Raw genomic sequence first — 22,469 nt, 5'->3', positions numbered from 1 at the left:
GATTTTTGTCTCCAACGTAAACATTCACTTTTTCTTCCATTTGTTACATTTTCCATTTATGTTTCTATATTACCAAAAGCTCTTTAATAAAGAACATTGGTATTTTAACATTTTAAGGAATTATATACAGAATCAAAACATATGGTTCTATTTTGCAACTTTTGAGTGATATTATGCTAGCTGGGAAGTTTAAGGGTGACAGAGGATGCCATCTGGAAATATTAAAGCAACATCTGAAGAAATCCATCAGGAACTGAAATCAGTCTTCCAAATCAACAATCAGTGTAAGCTTGCATAAGTGACTGAAATACAAAGTCAATGTTTTATAGTGACCATCAAAGCCAGACCATTAATGGGCAGAGCCGATGAGGTTTGCCTGACCAAGATGGCCGACCTTCCTGACTGAGTTACACCAGTTCTACCCAGGAGGAAAAGGCTGAAATCACTTTATAGTTTAAAGCTAAAATAATCCAAAACAAACTTTTCTCTCATTGTTTTACCAGCAGACTTTAAGGCTCTTTAATAAACTCAGGGAAAACACGAATTTTAATAATCTCAATTTTTATGGTCACAGTTGAAGCACAATATAAAATATTTACATCAACGAATTAAAATAAAATCCAAAATGTGGTTGACATTACATACACACACACATACACCCGACACCTACTACCGCTTAAGCATGCTTCCCGAAAAATAGCAAACCCACGTAAAAATAAAAAGTCACAATCAAAAGTAAAAAAAAGGGAGTAAAGTGCATGTATGACAGACGTCCCTGTACAGATATTTCTGATTGCAGAGAAGTTTCACTTGCCAGTCACAGGCACACTCCTAAAAGCTGTACTAAAGAGATCCATTCAAAATAAAACTAACTCAGTCACCGACACATTCCAGATGTTTATAAAAAAAACACGTAGTTTCTAAACACTCAGAAGACAGACTTACATCCAAAAGAGATCACAGCAGGAAACTCATAAATATACACTCTGCCATTATAGCCCCCCAAAACTACCCTCCCTCCCTCACAGCTAAACACACGAGGAATCAGCTCTGATCGGCTTCAGAGCTGAGAGAACAACGAAAGACACCAGGTTTTGTTTCCAGTTTATCAAGTGTAGTTCAAAATTGTTTCAGACGGAGGAGGACATTCCAGAAAACCAGAGCCTGACGACTGCGCAGGTCGGATTTGGTTGAGGTATTGATATTGTGTTACGAAAAAAAAAAAAAAACATTCTTCCACTCTTTCTATTTCAAAATCCAAAATTTGGGTTTCCACTTTCTGATGAAGAAGCGTTTCGAATCTGCATTCAAGAAACGGTTGGCGGTTACGATTTCTGCCTGATTTTGACAGTTACGCAAAAATATTGGCGGAAAATGAATAAAACTCTCCAGAAAATATGTTTTAAGAAACTTTAGCAAGAGGCAGAAATGACAGAGGCAACATCCCACCTTCCTGTGATATACGAGAACGATCAAGAAAACCAGCAATGATGGGCACAGGGAGTATGTACAGGCTCAGGAACAAGTTTGGGTTTCAGGTCAGGCGATGGTTCTTGTTGTTTAACTGATGGTGTCGCTGATTTCACAGAGGCTCTTGGTGGATCTGTAGGGAAAAAATGTACAAAAACAACAACTAAAAACTATCCTTTAAGGCAAGAGGCTTCGGTTTGCTGAATAAATCCAACATGTGCACTTGATTTCCACTTAAGAGGTGCACGCACACAAACACACACGCATACACACACAGTGAGGGTCACATGGTGTTGTACAGGGTGCCAACAGTTCTTTTCTGAAGCTGCCTCAGCGGGTGAGTCTTCCCATACTGCTGCCTGTTGGTCAGAAGAGTCAGCCCAGGAGAATGTAGAGAGTCTTGGTCAGCGTTTGGAAGTTTTTTTGACGATGGAAAGCCTTCTCCAGCAGTAGAAACATTCTTAGCTTCTGGATGTTTGCTGCTGAACAGAGGAGAACTGTGCACTCGCTGCTTTTTGGATTCATCACCAGCGGCGTGGAGAGGAGCCTGAGAAGAGGGCGGCGCTGCAGCAGAGCAGCTGCGCTCCAGCTCAGTCAGATCGTTGGCTAGGAGCTCCAGGCAGCCCAGTTTGGCCAGCGACGCCGAGCGCTTCATCAGAGACGGCGGGGTCAGGCCCGCCTGCCGGATCCTGGCTTCTACCTCTCTGACCCTTTTCTGCAGGCTGCTGCCTTGCTTCGGAGCGCTTCCTGAGCCCTGGCTGAAGCAGGCTCCCGCCGAGCCGACCTGCTGCAGGAAGACACCCAGCTCGCACAGGGTCTCCCACGTCTCCCTGAAGGCGACGTCAGCGTGGAGTCCCTCGGCGTAACAGTCCCAGTCCACGCACGACTCAAGCTCCGTCACACCTTCCAAACACAGGAAGTTTACCGACGCAAAGGGAGATGGTGCAGAGTGTTGGAAAGGAGAAGAGGTAGACAGCAATCTGGTGTCAGCAGGCTGGAGTTTGAGTCCCTTTGTGCTTTTCTCTACATTTCCCAGAAACCCACATGTGCTCCCCCTTCCAACCAGTCTAAACATGCCATCCCCGCCCTCCTGCGCTCCCTCCACAGACACCCGCGGGGAAACCGATGCGTCCTGTGGCACTGTGGAGTGGATGCTGTTTGGACGACGCTGGGAGCCGCAGGTGCTGCCAGAGGACGAGGCCAACGGCGTCTCGTGTTCCCGTTTCATCCGCTGCTCCAGCTGTTGCGTAGCTCGCCGCACAGACCCCCGGGTCCAGTCGCTGTAGAGGCGAGGGGGGGTGGCCTCCTCGTCCTCTTTCTGTTTGGATTCCTCTCTTACACTCTTGGCCTCCTTCTGAGGGACGGCGTCCAGATTCTCCATTTCCTGCTTCGACCTCGTCCCGTCTTGGTCGTGGGAGCCTGGTGGTTCTGGAGGGGTGAGGGTCTCTGTGGGGTTCACTCCTGCGACCTGCGCAGGAGCTGGGATTTCCTACAGAGCAGAGATCATTCAGAAGCAAAAATATTAATAAAGTGAAACCAATAAAAACACTTTTGACCTTTTCTACATGCAACCACTAGAGGGCACACTTGAATCATGAGAATCTAAATGCTTATTTGGAATAATTTCAATTATATATTGGTATGTAAATGCAAAATTCAAACATACTTGAACACACAAAACTATCATTGAGACGTTAATTTAAAAAAAAAAAATCCAATTCAAAAAGTCAAACTTATACTATTCATTATACAAAAAATGATACATCAGGGAGTGTCCAAGTACCTAAAGTAAAGTTAGGTGGAAGAAAAAAAGGTATATTAGGAAAAATGAATTCATTCTACAAGGATAACTGAAGCCTTGATAAGCCAACGCAAGAGCAGGGAGAGATTCACAGCTGTTGCATTCTTCATCTTAACCTGAACCAGAGAAATCATCAAAGAACTTGCCTGCTTATTGGTTCAAAGGCCTCTTAAGACTAAATATTTTCTACATTTCACTTAGAAATTACAGATCTCAGTGTCTGAATGTACAGCAGAAAAGTTTCTTCTGTGGATGAGCTTTAAGAAGATGCTGATTTCACTCTGCCACCAATGCCACACCTAATGATCATGGTGTCACTGTTACATCAGTGCCAGAAAACTGACTCGATTTTAACCACAGAGGAACAATGGCCAGCTGCCAAGAAATTAAGAAATGTACCACTTTGTGCTTAATGAGTTCATCTGAGTTAGACTTTTTGAATTGAATTACTGAAAATAACTTGTTTTCAATTATATTTAAAGTTAAAGATATGTAAATACTGTAGGATTTCTAAGATAATTATAGCTTAACTTCTCAGAAAATCCACTCACTCTCTCACTCACACTAAGGACAAAGACTGAAAGAAGGTATAGAGGGAAACTTACAAGCAATGGTTACCTTTCTGTTCTCCTCCTCCTGCCCCCCACTGTTTATGTCCTCCTGTGGTAGATGGTCTTTGCCACAGCTCTTCAGCTGCACAGCAGCACTCTGAGTTTTGCCATCGTGACTCATTCCCTTGAATTTTTCCCTGGCACTAAAAAAGTTTATGTGATCTGCACTATGGCCGAACAGCAGCACATTGTCATGCGGAGCCGCGGGGGGAGAGCTGCTGATGTCGTTGTTGGAGGACGGCGGATCTGAGCCACATGTCTGATGATCGTCCGTTTCTTCAATAGGCACTGGTGCAGATAAGCAGTGGGGTCCAGGCTGGTGTGTGTTTGGTGGCTCAGGCTCAGAAGCCTGCGGTTTGGCGGCTTCATTCGTGGTTGATTGATCTGGAGAGGAGGGGAGGTGGTGAACAGAGGGAGATGGGTGAGACTGGCCCACCAAAACGCTTTGTGCAACAGTCACCACGTCTGTCCGCTCAGGCTTAGGGACCACTGTAGCCGCCCTTGGCTGGGAGGGGGGAGGCGACGATGGCTGCTCCTCTGAGTCACACAGACCATTGGAGAGGGTGGGAGAAAACACAGAACCAGCTGTGGAGTCGGGGTGGAGGTGGGTGAGCTGCCTGCTGGTGGCCGTATCAGCCTGAGAGGATTCCTCCAGGCTCTTAGCTTTAGCATCACCTGATAAAGACGGCGCATCATCAAAGACAGAGGAGCCGAGCCGACTGGACTGGGTGCCGGTGTCAGGCTGGCTCGTGGAGTATGTTGCTTTTCCAGCGCTCTGCGACGTTCCCAGAGAGTCCAGCAGATCTCTCACAGAGGGGCCAGGCATGCTGCTGGCCTGGTTATGGGGGTCAGCGCGACCCAGGCTGTTGGGTTGGGCGAGGGACTTGGACAGGGGCTCATGGTGCTCAGACAGATCGCTATCAGAGTGAGAACGCCATAACTTGTTGTGCCGTTGCTTGCTACAAAATAAATGACAGATGTAAAGACAAAATTAACTAAATTTAGCAGAATTAGTTGATTCACATAATTTATGTCAAAGTTATGTCCTGTTGTGCAAGCTTATCGTCTCAACGATGATTAAATTCTGAAAATGATTTTTGTCATTTAGATTTTCTGTCATCAACCAACCAGTCAAACACTAGAACTCTAACATTTTCCCTTTAATAGGCCAGGATTGGTGAATGGCAAATCAAATTAAGGGGAAAAAAATAAAAAACATTAAAAAAAAACATTTTTGTGCATATACAAAAATTGGCATTCATCTACAAAAAATGTCTGATTTAGTGAAGCTCTGTTGTATGTTGGATAAGCAGAAACACATCTTCCATAAAAACCTCAAGATATTATTATTATGTTTAGGTGTATATTTAAATTCAAAACTGACAAAATGACTAAAGCAGTAAAAATCCCTCACAGCACAGACACTAAAGCACCAAATAAGATGATAGATTCAATCACATATTCCACTAAATTGCTAAAATAATAATGACGTTTTGTGTTTTTTGTTCCAAATATCCAGTGGTTAAAATGTTACATTCATACCTGGCTAGCAGAATGCCCTGGTATTCCTCCAGCTGCCTCATAAAGGACGGGTTTGGTTTGGTCACAGTCCGGCGCTCCTTTACGTAATCGAAGGCGTTTTTCAGATCCCAGCCGTACTCCTTCATGGCGTACGCGATCACCGTGGCTGCAGAGCGGCTTATTCCCATTTTACAGTGGACCAGGCACTTTGAGCCAGATTTCCTGGTGCAGACCAGAACAATTCAGTTATTCATTGTCATTTTGTGTTTAAAACAAATGAGCTGATTCAGAAGCAAAATCTCAAGGAAAAAAAAAATACACTTTTGGAACAGAAAAAATTAGCTGATGGTTTATGTTCAAGTAAAAAAAATCCTTCTCTTGTAAACATTTTTTGCCAATGGTTTCAGTTTAAAGTGAAACTATAGTTGTGTTGATTAATTTGGGATAGAGTTTTTCTGCAGATTCAAATGCAGAAAAATTTACATAATTTACATTATGTAAATGTTTAGATTATGTAAACATTTGGAAGTAAATGAGAGTAATACTAACAACTATACAAAATAATTAGTTTCCTGATTAAATGTAACAAATTCACTAATCATAAATTATCACTAACCCTGACAAAACATTTGTCTGTTGGGATTTATTCACTGTAGGTACCAAAAGTCATTGAATGTGACAAAAAACATTTTGTTTCCCCTTTATCCTGTTTTTCCTTATAAACTGAAGTTTATAAGGCTGAAGTTTTAAATCTATCCTTCATCTTGAATATATTTGCTGAAGCACAGCCGATATATTTGTCTGTAAAAAGTCCTGGTTGTGATGTTGTAAATCAAAGATAAGAGTTAAAAATAATCCAATTAAAAAGAACTTTTGTTCTTTATTTTGCTTTCAAAAATTTAGATTTTTATCTTATAACAGGGAAAATGAATTAAGACTGGAAACACTGTTCTTGTTACACATCGTTACATATTTTAAAACAGTCTTCATACTTTTCCAGATTGCACAGGAATCCAATAAAACTCACTTTGCTCTAGATATGAACTTGTAGGTGTCGTTCCAGTAAGCAAGCAGGTCGGTGGCTTCCTCGTCGTAGACGCGGATGTTGTGGTATTCAAACACACCGGGGAAGAAATTATCGATCTCCCTCGTTACATTCAGGATGTACTGAACCCTGGACAGGAAGTAAACAGAGGTTAGATGAAAATAAGAGACTGCTTGTCTGCTGCTGTTTAACTCTAAACACACCACAATGTTCTCATTTTAAGCATATTTATTCTTTACTGTTTTCATTGCTATCCCTGCTATGGATGTTTCACTGAATGTGTTTCGTTGCATTTTGCTTTTCCTTACCCGCTCTTCTGCAGCTCTTCCAAATTAGATGCATTCCACTCAGATCCCTGTAGGAAACAAAAGCAATCCTCAGTGTTGTTCTAGGCCTTCCTCAGAGCTTTTCATCAGTCCTAAATCCCATGGCAAGTCATGCCTCATGTACAGTATGTCTTTACAAACCAAACAAGCCCCAAGTACCTTAAAATTGCAAGCAGTTTATTACACAAGACAGCATCAGGTTGCTCTGGTTTAATACACAAGGTGAAGCTAAACAGTTCAAGTGTAACTAAAGCTTTATCTGTTTAGAGTAACATCCAAAAGAAGTGTTTTTGTTTGCTGCCAAAATACCAAGAAGACGTGGTCAAAGATCTCCGTAGGACTGTCCATCTGGCCCAGGATAACAATCATCTCTTTGTCGATGAACTCCTTGAACTCTCGCAGGTTGCATGTCATGTGCATTTCCAGCTCTGTCCGGATCTGTGGGACACAGTCAGAGAACAGGCTGTTCAGTTTAACCTAATTTGGAGCAACATCTAAATAAATGACTGCTTCTGCTTGACAGATCTTTACACCAAGCATCTGAGGCAGCTCACTTCTTTACAGGTGACATTCTCGAGATCCTTCTGCATCATGATCTCCCTCAAACTGGTTTTTATCTGTCGCTCTGTGAGCTCTCTCTCTGTGGGGCTGGAGAAACAAGACAACATACAAAGTTAGACAAAAGTATTCACAAATGTCTTTAAAAGCACAAACTTCAATGTATTAGGATTTTACATCAAAACCCAACAAAAATTAGAATGCATTTGTGATTGCAACATGGAGTCTGTGGCAAGACCTAAAATAATTTTCTCCAGATGCTTTTAATGTTCAGCAATTTTGAAAAAAACTTGCAATTCTAACTAGAATTGCCTGCAAATAATAGTTCTACAAATTGCTGAGTGATATGGGTTCAGCACAAACACCCTTCAGAATTTTGTAAGGTAGAGAAAGATGGAAAATATTGAAAAATCAATTACACTTTTGCGTGGTAGTGTAAATTAGCAGTATGCCAACTAATAAAGGATTTGAATATTTACACATCAGAGAAAAGGACGGGTGAGTCGGCGCGGTGTGACTGCACATCCTGCATGGCGTTCCACTCGTTGATGCGGGCCTGGTCGGAGGACACCCTGCTCTGATAGTAGCTGACCCAGGTGAGGAACAAGCTGCCTGGGAAGTAGTTGTGGCAGCGAGCCACTTCACAGGCCTTGTGGAGCGACTGCAAAGACGACCTGCCAATATGAGTTGGAAAGCGTCACAATTCAGACAGTGAAAAGATTTTTGAGAATGGAACAAAGACGATGGCAGGATAAAAGCTTTTAAAACAATAAAAAGATAAATTTGCTTTTCTTTAGACTCACCACATGGCTTGCACAGAGACAGGCTTGAATACATGCACTTTGTTGTCTGTTGATACACTGAATCCTCTGAGAGCAAAGAACAGAAAACTTTCAGTCATTTTGCCATCATTTGCTTGCACTGTGCTCAGTTTCATCATGTTTAGAAAAGTCTCACCCATCTCCATCCAGGTGTATTAAGGTGTCACTCCATAAAGGCAAAACCATACCAACTGAACATGAGCTGTAAGGAGAAGAAAAACCCACCATTTTACAACTTTATGACATCATCAAAGCTGGAAACATGAACTTGGGTGCATCATTTTCTCACCTATCAATGGGACTAAAATCCATGCCTAAAACCACGCTCTCCTCCGTGTCCTGGCGCCCGATGGTTGAGACCACCACCATGTAGCGCGTGGCCTGAGTGCTGGCGCTCTCCAAACGAACCGCCTGGAGCAGGAATGATTAAAGTCAGAACCAATTTAAACACCAGCGCTGAAGGCAGACCGTGCTTTGAGCAGCATTGTGCACCCACCAGCTTGATGTTGTCCTCTGGTCTGAGGAGAGTGAACATGGTCTGCAGATGCTGCTGGATGTCTCCTGTTAGGATTCAAGAAACAAGGCTGATCAGACTGAATTAATGCTACATCGTCGAGCTTAAAAAAAGAAAAAAACTAGAGAAAAAGGTAGTTGATTTAAACAGAACCTTCCGCCTCACCTGCATGTTTACTGCGCAGCTGAGTGAAGCGAGAGGCTGAAGTCGGAGAAGAGCCATTTCCTCGGGGCAGGAAGAGAGCAGCTCCTTTGACTGTCAGGAAACTTTCACTGATGCTGCACAGACACAAAAAGGAAATTGGTTGGAAAAAAATGTTAATTAAAACAGAAACACATCAACACCTTTTTAAAAATTTAAATTAAAAAAGAAACATTAACACCTTTTTGGGACTTTACATTTCAGGTACTTTGCACAACAAACATTCAGATGAAGAAAAATCTTACACTGGGGGGTACATTCATTAGCATCCCTGGTGTAGATTGTTAAAAAGCCTAAAAACTGAAATCATTGTTGCAGCACAGTCAAGCTAAAAAAATCCCCAATTTAATATGTTCATTGGTTTATGCCAAGGTTTACTGGGATGTTAGATGGAACTTTTTACTTTGGTCCAATGAGAGACCAAGGATTCAGCTTTTTGGCAATAAAACACTGCAGGCGAGCAGAGCATGAAAATGTAGAAAAGCACCTCGCCCCTCACTGTTAGGTATTGGTAGAGGATCAATGCACCAGAACTAAAAGGTTTTTTTTTATTATTTGCAGTGAGGTAAATCTACAGTAATAAAATATTTTATCATACATACACATCTTTAAATGTTGCCAGCACTGGAGCCGTTTGTTGCAACTTGCCACTTTAACTTTCACCAATAGTTCAAATACTTCTGTAGCTTTTTATTCCCAGCCATATCAAGCAACCATAAAAATGTTTGTTCAACAATATCTGGTAAACGCCTGCAATCAAAGCTTGGCTGAAAGGGGGATTGCACTTCAAAAGTTCTGTTTTGATTTCAAGTTTCTTCTGTGCTCTAGTAAAAACAAACAAATAATCTCGTGCACAACCATTACAGGCCAGATTTATGAGCTTAAGACAGTTGAGATTGCTATGTGAAACAAAACCCAGCCACATATAGCCATGTTTGCTGAGTTGGATTTTAAGTGTTCCTAAATGATAGAGGCACGACAAAAATGAACTGGTTTGCAAAGTAAATAAAAGCAACTTGCACTTTGACAAACAATTTCTCCTTTATTTTGAATTTCCTCAACTTTTTTGCGATATCACCACTTGTTCACACAAACCTGAACAACTATCTGGCACACACTTTGGCACCTCTCACTAAGCCACTTAAGCCGAGAACTCTTTGGATAATTGAATTATGTAATGGACTTAAGATACCCAACTCAATAATCTGATTGCAAAGTTCTCAGGTGTTTTTATTGCCAATTGTTACCAAAATTCAGTGTAGTGGTGATTATATGTTTTGCTTAGCAAATTGTTGGCATTCTCAGGATTAATCCAACGCTGAAACTCAAGTCTGTTTGTATTTTATGACAGCGGTGAAGGCAGATCCTTTCAGCACTGCTGACTGAGTGTCCATATCCGTCACTCATTTCAAAGCCAGAACATAAACACAGGGCAAGGATGAGGTGGAGAGACAGAAAGTCTGGAAATATAACCACCTGTCATCAAGACAGAGGAGTCATTACAAGACAAAAGGGACAAAAAAAGACAAATGTTGGCTTTAGGCAAGCACCTTTATGCTACAAAATTCCACTGTAAAAGTAGAATGTAATGAAACAAACTACATTTTTTTAAGATAAACTTTGGTTTTTCTGTGAAGGATTAAGAGGATCAACAAGGATTACACATCCTAAAAACACTAGCAACACTCAGAAATGACAGCACTGACAGTGTGATGACAATACCCACATGCCACTCTTCAAGACAAAAAATAAATCTGCATGTTAGCACAATGCCATTAGCATGCCTTCAGGATCTTCATACCAAGATCTTGTGAAAGAGCCGAGTTTGCACACACAGACCCACACAGCATGTCTTATGGAAGTGTTAATAATGAATAGGTGCAGGAAATATTTCTTGCTTCGTTGATCAAACACATAAATCACCAATAAATGCCAGCATGATCCAGAGTGTTCACCTCCAGAGCTGACAGATTAATTATAAGCTATGAAAGTGTCTGGGGTACACAGTGTGCTTGCTGTCCTAGGCTCCCTTCAGATGCATGGAAACAGAGGTGGGTGGAGGGGAAGAGCATGTGAGCAGGTGAAGCATCTGCAGGGAAGTTTGTAAGGAGGCAAAAGCAAGAGAAACCGTTTCATCCAGGCTGCTGGCATACTTTCTATAAGACATCAAGACTCTAAGCCATTTTAATCCAAGCCTATATAGAGGAATGACAAAGACTTAAGAAAGTGGGGTAAATATAACAACTTAAGAGGAGTTCAAAATGGATCAGCAGCTCACATTCTGATGATTTCCGATCAGAACTTACAGCTGATAGATTTCCCCCTGGGAGATCACGGAGTTCTCGTTGAAATAGGGTCTGATCCTGACCCCGCAGCAGGCGCAGAAGCAGCCGGCAGACGAGCTGCGAGGGGCGGTCACCACTCCGGGAGGCATCGCTGCTCCGGCGCTAAAACGGGTTAGCTATCGATAACCGCCGACTAAAATGCGTGAATCCCACAAGGATTAGTTCAAACGTAAAAACTACGCTAACTCACACTTTGTCGTTTTTTTAATTATTATTATTGCTCATGGCATCGCAACAAACGAGTCTCCGGTTGCTGCTCACAGCTGCGCGGTGTTACGGTGCGCACAAAAATAAATAAATAAATCCCGCAAAGACGCCGACACGTTTATTAACAGAAACTGTGACGGAGCAGGTGCATCACCATCTGCTCAGCGGCTACTTTCTCATGCGTCTGCGGCAAGCTGCGGTAAATCCTCCCGCTGAAGGGGAGGAGACACTCGCACGGCCCAATCGGAGGAAACGGCAAGATATGGAGGTCTGGATGACGGATTATCAGGGGGGAGAAATCTTAGAGAGGGGCTCTTGAGTAAGAGACCTAGATTAAGAATTTTTTTTTTTTCAAACGTATATTTCAACATACTGAAAAAGGTTGCATCGCCATTGGTCTTTTTTTTCTCTCTGACGAATATCTGACAAAACATTGTAACCTCTGACAGGTTATGTAAATATGACCATTTTCATCATGGCTCCTGAAGGTGGTCGGGCATATTAGGCAGGGAGTGAACAGTTTGCCCTCGAAGTTGGTATTTTAAGCAAGAAAATGGACATAAGTAAGGATTTGAGTGAAGGGCCAAATTGTGAAGGACACAATTGCTGATTTTGTGGGATGCCGCTTTCTCCTTAAAACAGTTTCTGTTCAAGACAGAAAGCGAGGTAAACATGTGACAGGGTCACATGCAGAGTGACCCAAAAAACAAGCCACTACAGCTCACAACATAAAATACAGAGCATCACAGTTTTTGTGAATGGGGCCAAATAGTCAGAGATTTGTCCTGTCACCAAAAAATACCAAACATTTTGAACATAAGGATTACATTTGGACCAAAGAGCAATAAAAAGCCATGTAGAAACCCGATTTGCTAAGGAACCCTATGAAAACAAAAGGCTTTGCAAAACTAAATTGTGCTGTCTGACAGCACAGCACACCTTCTGCGGTCTAGTCCAGGTCTCGACAGGTCACGGTTGTTGTGGCAGCAAAGAGAAGACAAACTTTTAGGTAGGTTGCCTGTTTATCACATGATGCAGTAAAAGCCAGCTGATATAATCAGGAAGCAGGAAGTCTGACAGGTACAATTATGATAAAGCCCCTTCGCGACCCTGAAAGCATAAGATAACTGGATGGATGGATGGATATTCAGATTTACCTTCTTTAACCAGCTTGTTGCAACTTTTCAGCTTCTTCCGGCTTTAACTTTCAAAAATTTGCCTAAGATGTTCCTCATGTTTTCAATCCTGGTAAGACAAAATCCCATTCTTGTGACTCTTGTTTAAGGAGTAATAATCTTCCCTCAGCATGAAGCATCTTGTTAATAGAGTGAGCTACACATTGATCATGTTTGTTTTCTGATCACTTCTGCTGGGAGAATAGCATAACATATAGCAGGTCTGCGTTTGAGCCAGCTACTCCTGATACTGTGGGCGTTTCCACAACAACAACAAACAACAACAACGGAAAAAGACGATTGAGAAATCAAAACTGACAGTCCAGCCTTCCCATGTGTGTAGTAGGAACCTGATCACCGACTTGGGTCACGCTACCCGTTGATCACACATGGTTTCAGTTTTTAGGCTACGTTACGTGCTGAGGGCAACTGCTTGGCCACCACCTGACAGCAAAACACTCCCCAGGATAAACAACAACTGCAGGGTCTGCTGCTGTGGCTCTTGTATTACTTATTGGGTCAGTCTGTGTAGATATTTATTTTTGGGCATTCAAAGGTCATCTCTGGTCTTCTTTGATCAAGGGGGAGATTGCTGAGACCAAAATACTTGCAGCAATCTTTAACCACTTTCATAATCTGATAGTTAACAAAACAGCATGTAAACACACCGTTTACCTGGCCAACAATACTTACTTTTTTCCCTAAACAAGCACCTTTGCATAGTTCTTGATTCTTTGTTACACACTTTTACAAGTGATAAGGGCGTGTTAGTGCCGTTATTCATACCACACATCACAGGTCGAGCTAGAAAAGGTCAGAGGCCACCAGCGGGGTCATGTTTGTGTTTGTGTTGTTGAAGCCGTTTCTCAAGTTCCATCTAACTGCTCTGTTTGTCTGCTGAAACTCACAGCATCCAATGACACGCGACAAAGGCAAGGATGTGGTTTTTGCAAGCAGACACTAGACACTCCACTGTTACTCTACTGTTGCCACATGTATAAACACATACAGTGGCCTTACTGATCACAGAACAGCCTTAAGTATTTAATTTAAGAGCACACACACTCGCTCTTCAGCAGGAATATCACATGGCCTGTTAAATCTGATTATTAACAGTCTAATCAAGGATGCAAAATACTTTCTGCACACTAAAGCACAACAGGGTTGAATTAAAATGCTAAATTAAACCCTCATTCTATTTTTTTCTCCATCTAGAGAGTGAGATTATAAGGGATCAGGAATACTGATCAAAACTATGAGAGAATCATGTTTAAATCCTCAGTCTCTTTGTAATTTCCCCTCTGTGGGTCCGCCAGTGAATGCTGCTGCTGTAGCTACCGCCATAAAGTGCTGATGTCACAAGGTTTAATCAGCAGCGCTGCAGTGGGCCTCGCTTACGCAGGCACAACCGCTGCATCACCACATCTGAGTCTGAATGAACGTCTGCTGCAGAAAACACACACACACACGCAACACACACACACACGCACATTTTAGCAACGACAAGAGGAATAAACCCGCTCAGATCCCTGCATAGTGGGAAAATTCATTGAGAATGCCGTCTGATTCAGGATCCATCTGAGAGCATCATGGCGTGGATTTAAAAGACAAAGAGAATAATAAAACTAAAAAACACACGATTAAGTTTCCATTAGTATTTAGGGAAAAATATAGATCTGGAACCACACTGGCCTCCGACAAGGGTTTTGTTTCTGCTCTAATAATATTGGATTTATGTGTTACTTTCAACATCGCAGAATTATTGTACAAAAACTTTAAAACATAGTTGGGATTCGATTTTATAGACTTGCGTTTGATTATGAACACAATGAACCCATTGTTCATACCAAAATCATGCGCGATGTTCCCCAGGGCTCTGTACTTGGATCTATTCTGATCATTTTTAAATATGCTTCCCCTGGGACATATTTCTAAAAAACATGATATACAGTTGTACTCTAAAGCTGATGGCATCATGCTCTATTTATTAATAAAATAAATCACTACTTAAATTAAAAGCCGCCTTAAAGAAATTAACTCTTTGATACCCTGCAGCTTTTTTAAGATGGATGTTTCGGATGTTATAAATTTCATCTTAACAAATAAAATAAATAAAAAAGTAATGTTACTCTTTCAACAAGTCTGTCGGGGAGAAAGATTTAACACGTGCATAAGAAATCGTGCTTATCTTTATCTGAATAAACAATATTATACAAAACTACTCTCATACAGAAAAAAAGAAATACTTCAGAATAAAAATCCTGCACTGCACGGGCATACATGTGAAAACTTTGACTTTTGTCCCACTAAATGACTATAATTACTATAATTCCACTATTTTGGTGACAGCTGGAGAATTTCATATAGACGTCGTTCAGCTTTGGGTAGAAGATAATACTCAGGTTCTCCACCAGCAGTAACTTCTGGTTACAGTGGCTCTGCAAATCAAAACAAAAGTCCCAGGGAGGAAACAAAGGTTTCTATTGTGAGCTATAAACGAAGACTGTAGAAAAGTTGTCACAGCACTTTAATTATAATGCCAGCTGTCAGGGATTCTTGACCATCACAGCAGCAACCTGGCCAGCTTACAAAACCCAGGTTGGGCAAAGTTAGTTTAACAAGCTGCAAAGACTGATTAAAATGGGTAAGAATACACCTGCATGCAGGCACGCCAAAATACTCCATTCAAAGACTTTCATTCAACGAGCGGCAGACAGAGAAAACCGTGTCAGATCACGAGTGGATGTGATCATCACAGCCCTGGAGAATTTGATTCTTTTTCCGATCAATTTATACTTGATTTTTTTCCAAGTATGAAAAGGAGTCGTCTTCCAGGGGATGTTTTGGTTCAGCCATGATGAGCCACTTAATTTCCATGTTGAATTGCTGTGATTTCCAACAATTTTCTATAATCTGATCAATTGTACATCAGCAGGAGGTGGCTTAGCGTTACTTTTAGATCACAGTTCATATGTGATATGATCCCATTCACACAAACAGTGGAAACATGGTGTAATACAAATTCTTCATTAAGATTGTTCATTTATTTATTTCCACAATGCTCACCAAAAGTTTAATTAACAAGAAAGATCAACTGATCTACAATGGTTCAGTAAATGAGTACAAAATTTGGAGAAATTATAACCTTTGTTTATAAAAATCCTAATTTGACAGCAAATTTGTGTGCAAGTATAGCATTTCTTATACAGTACAGTTCTTTCTACAGAAATAAAAATATATAACCATCAGATTATTCAATAAACAAACTTAATTTTACAGTTTTACTTACATAAACACATAAAAGTATCTTCAAAACAACTGGTGGGATTTGAAATGTATGAGTGACAGACATTTTTTCAAGCCTGTTGTCAGAAGTACATTAAACCTGGGATTTCAGATAACCTTCAGTTATTAGCTTCTGCAGCATCGCCCTTAAACAAGTTTAAGGAAGAAATGTTATCTTCTACTTCTCTAAACTAAAAGCTTTTTCACTGACTGCATGGTGCTGTTCAGAAACAGGAGACATAAATATCACTGAAGGTCTGAGAGAATTTTTAAGTCAAGTGCCAAGTCTTCAAACTGAATGTTGTATAACTGAATGAAATTAAATAAATAAAAAAGATGATAGATCTTCTATATAGAGCTCAAATACCAGATGCTGCCTTATTTTACTACAAATCTTCACATTTTTAGAAACCGATTTGCTTTCAGATCAGATGATATAAAGTTAATATGACATCCGATCGTGTACCTTTAACCATGTAAAGACATACATAATCAGGCCCTATATGCAAGCAAAGATTTCCATGCCAGCTGCTCCAACGCAGACGGCCGTTTCTCTCAGTGGGATGGCGCAGAGCTCTGATGACCAGACACACGAATGCTCTGAATTTGGGAATGGTTACCAATCTGTCCCTGAATCAGCAGGGCAGCTTCCCTGACCCACATACTGACATCAGCCCAACACAGGCGCTGCTGCCCTCTAAAGGACAGACAGAAAATAACCATTAATTATCACCAGAGGATTTCAGGCTTTCACTTGTGATTAAAGTGCTGAATCTAGCAAAGGAGTAAGAATGCTTAACATTTAAACACATTTGGGAATGGATGTGATTACTGATCACTGTTGGGTCAAAAGCAGCTACAGCTGTGTTTGAGTGAAACCGGGTAAACCAGCTCTCCAGCTGCGAGGGGCAAACCTGGACTGAGACGTGACAACAGCAGCAACAGCTCTCAGTCACATCAGACTTACAGAGAAAGACAGTCTGACGCGTCACACAAGCACAAGTTCAACCTGACATAACAACATTGGATTTAGGACATAGAAATCATAGTCTACACACCCACATAAATATGATAATGAGCTTCGTCTGAGACAAGCTCGTTAAAAATTTTACCTCCTCGGCTGAGAGCGGCGATCATCCTCCCCACTACCGGACTCCTGGGAACAAACAAATAATATATCAGATTATATATAACGCACAGTCTTTATTAAACATTCTAACATCTAAGACATGGCATTATTGTGAAAATGGAAAAAGACTGAGGTAAGTTGGTTTAATCGCATTTTACATTTCTATTACCAAATTCAACAAAGATATTGGAATTTCACATTTTCCTAACATTGTGAAGCCCTAGTTTAAGGTAAATATGCTTACTATAAATGTCCTTTTTTAAAACTCCGTGTTTTTTCATATTCAAGCGTCAGATTTTTGGCCTTCAATTCAATAGCGGATAAGAGGAAAAACTATTTAAGTTTTCAGGCATCTGTGCAATTTTAAAATGTGTAACACTATTGTCAAATCTGGAGTGTATTATCCTAAACTAAAAACAGCCTTTGTAAGGCACAGTTTGTGATCTGTAATTAATTTTAGTTGTTTGAAAAACATCAACAATAAAAACAATAGTGTCAAAGTTGTCAATGGCATTCAAACCAGATCCAAATGAGAAACCACTGGTTCTGTTTTAAAGGTGAAAACAGAAAGACAATTGCTATTGGAACTGCTGTCATGAAATTGCACTGCTGATTTTATAAGAAATTAGAAAACAATTTTTAAAAAAAACATACAAGGTATCATACAGTTAGTTTGAAAAAAGACAGAATCCCAAACAATTTATAGTCAAACATAAAAAAAAATAACCTGTTACGATGGGTGAAAAAGCAGTAACTTTAACATTCACACACACAGGAGTCACACAAAGAGAATAAAAGCACAAGTGGCATCTGTAGAGTGGAGCCCGGCAGAGCCATGCGAAGGGGGCAGAGTTCAGCTCCAACTCAATTTACACACTCTGCAGGAAAATGATCTCATTCTGTTTTTAAGGTGTGGCTGGGCAGAGAATAACGTTTTCACACACACAAACACCAACAAGCAGAGTGATGGGGAAAGCCAAAGAGTAAATAAACGTAATATGAAGCCTCGTTAAATGAAAAAGCCGAGGCTTGGCAGCAGATGAACACTTGGTGCTTATCTTGTAATGCCCGGTACTTATCTTGTTTATCCTAACTAGCCTTAACAACATTACTAAAACATCAGCAGCTTTACAAAAGGCAAGGGTGGATAGGAGGTTGATGGTGGGCAACAATGAGCACAGACAAAAGATGACTGAAGCAAGGAAGAAAGCTATAATGGAGTATTATTTGCTGATTCATTCATGCAAATTGCAAACATGACCTTGGCATAATTTGTATGCAAGAGTAGAAAGAGGATAGGAAGATTTTGACCAAGCCATCTTTGGAAAAAAATATTAAAATGGTATTAAACTATCATTGGCAGTTCTGACAACGCTGCTGTGGCTGTAGCTTAATATAATAACCACAACGGGTGACGCTCATCCTCTTTCAGGCAACTTATCCGCAGGTTTCCATTGTCGGCTGTCAGACAGAACAGCCCAGGAGACAGTTCAAATAAATCCTAAGCACAGATGCATGTCTGAGGTAAACTATGAGCAGCTGGAAACACGAGTCCAATAACGTGATTGCTCTGTTCATGGCTTATTCGAACAGAAATAAAGCATCAGTGAACAAACTTAAAAAGCTCTAATTCGTATACGGTAACATGCGTCCTTGTATCGTTTGGTGGCCATAACATTTAAATATCGTAGAAGTCACAATTTTGGAAAAACTCTGTTATATCAGCAAAAAGACAGCTCTCTGAATGACTGCACAAATGTAAAGATCTTTATCGTAAAGATGGTAGGTTTTGATTTTGTGTCAGAAGATTGATCTCTGCTTTTTTATGCAGGCGTGTCACGTGCTGCTACCACCTGAACTTGGTTTGGATAAGAAAACAAAGATTTTGCATACATGAAAATGTGAGAATTTTCCAAGGTGAATGGAAATGTGAGGCCTGAGCAAAAGGGGCAACAGAAACTGGGCACATGTTTCTGTTCATGTGCAACATCCTATATTATCTGCCTTCATTAGAAAAATACTAAAAAGATTGTAATCAAGAGGCCAACGGACGGCTTCAGCATGTGTGCAGCACACGATGGATTTCCCCTAACTCAGGCATAGTTCAAGTAAATGTTACAAAAAACATGTTGAGGGCAAATAGCTAATTGGCATTTCATTAAACGTCTTCGCGCACACACATCACATGTATTCAAATACGGGAAGCTGTGCAACTTGTTATTGCAGTATTTGAACACAGGTCACAAGTTAAAAGCATATTTCCACCTGAAAGCACTTCCCTACCATTTACTCCACTACTTCAGCAAATTTTCTTTCCCTGGCTCAAAAATAAAGCCTCTATAAAATCAGATTAAAACTCAGATTGGCTACTAATAATTGAAGCATTCTCTCCTCCATGCTGTTTGTTTCTGTGCTTCATGAGGAAAACAAGACAAAAAAATGTGTGTGTGCACAGCAAGGCGGTTATCACTATGCCTACTCACAGAACCTGTTTTCCTCTCAGAATACAAAAGGCACGGGGTCAATTTTCAAGGCCATCATACTAAGGCTGAAATTCTTTCTGTTTAAAAAGTAACTTAACATCAGCGTCTTATTCAGGAGCATAGCAAGGGGAAAGCAAATAGATTATTAATCTGATATACTAATGGTTTACTTGTAGGGAAACTGTAATTCTGAAACACTTTAGCAATTATATTTGACTGGATGGCGTAGGTTTGGGTTAGTGTTGGAGATTCGCACTATGAAAGCCATGACTCTTTCAGCAGTTTCACAGTGTTGCCACAAATCAATTACACAGGTATGATGTGACAGGAGGAAGCACAGTGGTCAGCAGTGCTGCCTTGCACCAGGAAAGCTCCGGGTTCGAATCCTTGCCTGAGCTCTTTCTGCATGTTTTCTCCTGCAGTTTTCTTCAAGACTCTAGCTTCCACCCACAGTCCAAAAACCTGACTGTTCTGTTCATTGATCTCTGTCTCTTGTGGTTGTTTTTCCTGTCTGTCAAGCCTGTTTGTTGCCCTGTGATGGACTGGTGACCTGTCCAGGGTTTACCCTGCCTCTTGTCCAATTACTGCTGGAGGTAAGGAACCAGATCACTGGATGGATGATCTAATTGTTTTTATTTAAAGCAGAAAAGTTATAGTTTTGTTATACAAAAAAAATTACCTATATAAACTTAAGAAAAAATGAGGACTAACCACTCACTAGACATGGTAATCTTTCTGCAAAGATGACCCAATAAAGTGGCCTGAGATTTAAATCCGACAAGTGACCCTCTGATTAGTGATTAGCTGGCAAACTACTGAAAAAAAAAATCTCAGTATATCCTTCAAAATTTACAACTTGCACAACTTCAAGCATATAACTGCAATAACTAAGACCATTAATGTACTTTTATTACGTGGTAAAAATATATATGTCAACATCTTCAGCTTGCACAAGTCTTTCAAATTATACAATGACACTTGCATTTCTAAGCAAGCATGTACAGGTAAAAAAAAAAATCTGTAAACTTCACTGCCTAAGGCGTCGCAAACATTACACAAACAGCTGCACCTACACAGGAAGCTTGCACACAAGCCTGATTTTTTTGTGTACAAGTTTGCTTGTAGATTACTTCCTCTCTCTATTTCAGGCTTTCTGAGGTGGTTCCTGTTTCTCTGGACCTTAGACCTCCAAAGGAAAGGACAACTCCAAAAACACCTGTGTTTCTCATTTGCATGGGGCTACCTTCACAACACACCACCACACACAGAAACAGGAAGACTGGTAGAAACTATGCAGTGTGTGTCTGGGGAGGTGACAGACATGCAAAGACATAGACACACACGTCCATATTCGCCCATATACAAAGAAAGTTCACAGAACTCCTTTTAAGAGGAAGCACAAATCCCATGGCATTTTGTTTGTTCTCGTATAGCCGAAACAATACCTCACATGTAGATAAAAGAGAGGAACTTAGTTAAGTGTCTGAGTAGAACATAAGTTTTTTATCTGGGTGGAAATGTACATACAAGAACCATTTTAAAGGGACATTATGTAAAGCCTAATTTGTCTGGAAGGCAATGGTGTGATGCTTTGAAAACTGAATACGACCAACACAGACCAAAACGCAATTTCTGAGCAGGTTTACTATGCATTAAGTAACTAACTGAAAAATGATGTGCTATATTTCACGCATGCGCACGGGTACAAAGGCGAAGCACTTGGAAACAGTCAGCAGCCGTTAAAAAAGACAGCGGAAACGGAGCCCTGGGCCGCCTTCGACGACAAGAACATGTGGTTTAAGGTGACAGTGGAAGCTATAGTGGAGGAGGGTGAATTCAATTAAAAAGCAAAAATGAAAGCGGCTCTCACCGAAACGCAGGGGCTGGAGCTGGTGCTGGGGGTCGGTGAACGCTGTACGGTAACCAGCGCCATTCAGCGACCGGGAAGCGGACACCTGTGAGGAAGCGATGGCGTCGAGATGAGCATAGCTGTCCTGAGAGGGGGAAACCTCCGTAGAAGCCGAGTTATTTGTTCCTCTGGCTGTTTTCCCTCTTCTTCTTTCTCTCTGGTCGTGGACAGTTTGACTACTCCCCGGCTGTTTCCTCTGTCAGTTTCAGCTGCGCATGCGCAACTATCCCTAGCTTGTCAATCTCGATTAACCGTCTGAGTGCCGGGTGTAAACAAAGCAGCTGTGAGAAGTGTGAAATAGGCTAGCCATAATTTAACTTCAAACAACATAGTTATGAATTTCATTGAAAAAACTTGAATTTCTTTCCTGACAGTACGGTACAGTCATTAGATACACAAATATGTCCCTGACAGACCTCCTCTGTTATAATTAAACTAAACTAATAGATTAAACTGGATAACTAAGTCTTTGTGTGGGATTTAACGGTCCACCTGCCATCTAACCATGTCTTATGGTCATGAAAGTTTGTTGGTAACTGAAATAACAGTTGGCTGAAGAATGTAAGTGATGCATGTCTCAATATTAGCAGGGAGCTCAATGTGATTCTTAATAAACTGAAGTATAAATACGCTTATCTAACATTTCAGAAAACAAAAAAGCAATTATAAATTTTCTGAAGGTAAACTTTTAAAGATATTATGCCAAATTAATTTATATCTTCGGTTGTCAAAGCAAGTGGCAATTTCTGTACCTGGAAAAAAAATGTGTGAGAAATGATCAAAAACACAAATTTACCATGGGTTAAATAACCAAGCATGGCAAAACCTTATTACCCATAGAAGTAGAAGACTTATGAATTCATGGGAAAAACAAAAAAATAAATTCTCTGCACACAAAAGTCAAAACTCAGTAGTAAAACCCATCACTTTCCATCTATGGCAAGAATAGACTCAGCTTTTTTCAAAACAATAAAGCATTTACTGAAAATGGCTCAGAAAAGCCACAAATAATAAAAATTACTGGGGAAATTATAGAGACTAAAACACAAATTAAGGGATTTCTGATAA

At 40.7% G+C, this 22,469-nt stretch overlaps 1 protein-coding gene across 2 annotated transcripts; it reads right to left on the bottom strand.

Moving 5' to 3' along the window:
- Positions 1-544: 544 nt before the first annotated feature.
- Positions 545-21,738, bottom strand: ssh2b (slingshot protein phosphatase 2b). 2 transcript variants are annotated; one of them, XM_007554263.2, is made up of 15 exons: positions 21,363-21,738; positions 16,993-17,036; positions 8,833-8,945; positions 8,650-8,714; positions 8,443-8,564; positions 8,290-8,355; positions 8,136-8,201; positions 7,812-8,006; positions 7,329-7,422; positions 7,084-7,212; positions 6,757-6,803; positions 6,431-6,577; positions 5,425-5,625; positions 3,890-4,841; positions 545-2,959 (listed from the first exon to the last, which is right to left on the bottom strand). In XM_007554263.2, exons 1-15 carry the CDS (start codon positions 21,423-21,425, stop codon positions 1,754-1,756), a joined length of 3,510 nt encoding a protein of 1,169 aa, XP_007554325.1. In that variant the 5' UTR covers positions 21,426-21,738; the 3' UTR covers positions 545-1,753. The 2 variants fall into 2 exon arrangements, with proteins under 2 accessions (XP_007554325.1, XP_007554317.1); XM_007554255.2 differs by lacking the exons at positions 16,993-17,036; positions 21,363-21,738 and adding an exon at positions 11,175-11,604.
- Between the last annotated feature and the right edge of the window lie 731 nt (positions 21,739-22,469).

Source organism: Poecilia formosa, unplaced genomic scaffold (assembly GCF_000485575.1).
Source record: "Poecilia formosa unplaced genomic scaffold, Poecilia_formosa-5.1.2 Scaffold3, whole genome shotgun sequence".
NCBI lineage: Eukaryota > Metazoa > Chordata > Actinopteri > Cyprinodontiformes > Poeciliidae > Poecilia > Poecilia formosa.
This window is presented reverse-complemented; position numbering and strand designations above follow the sequence as displayed.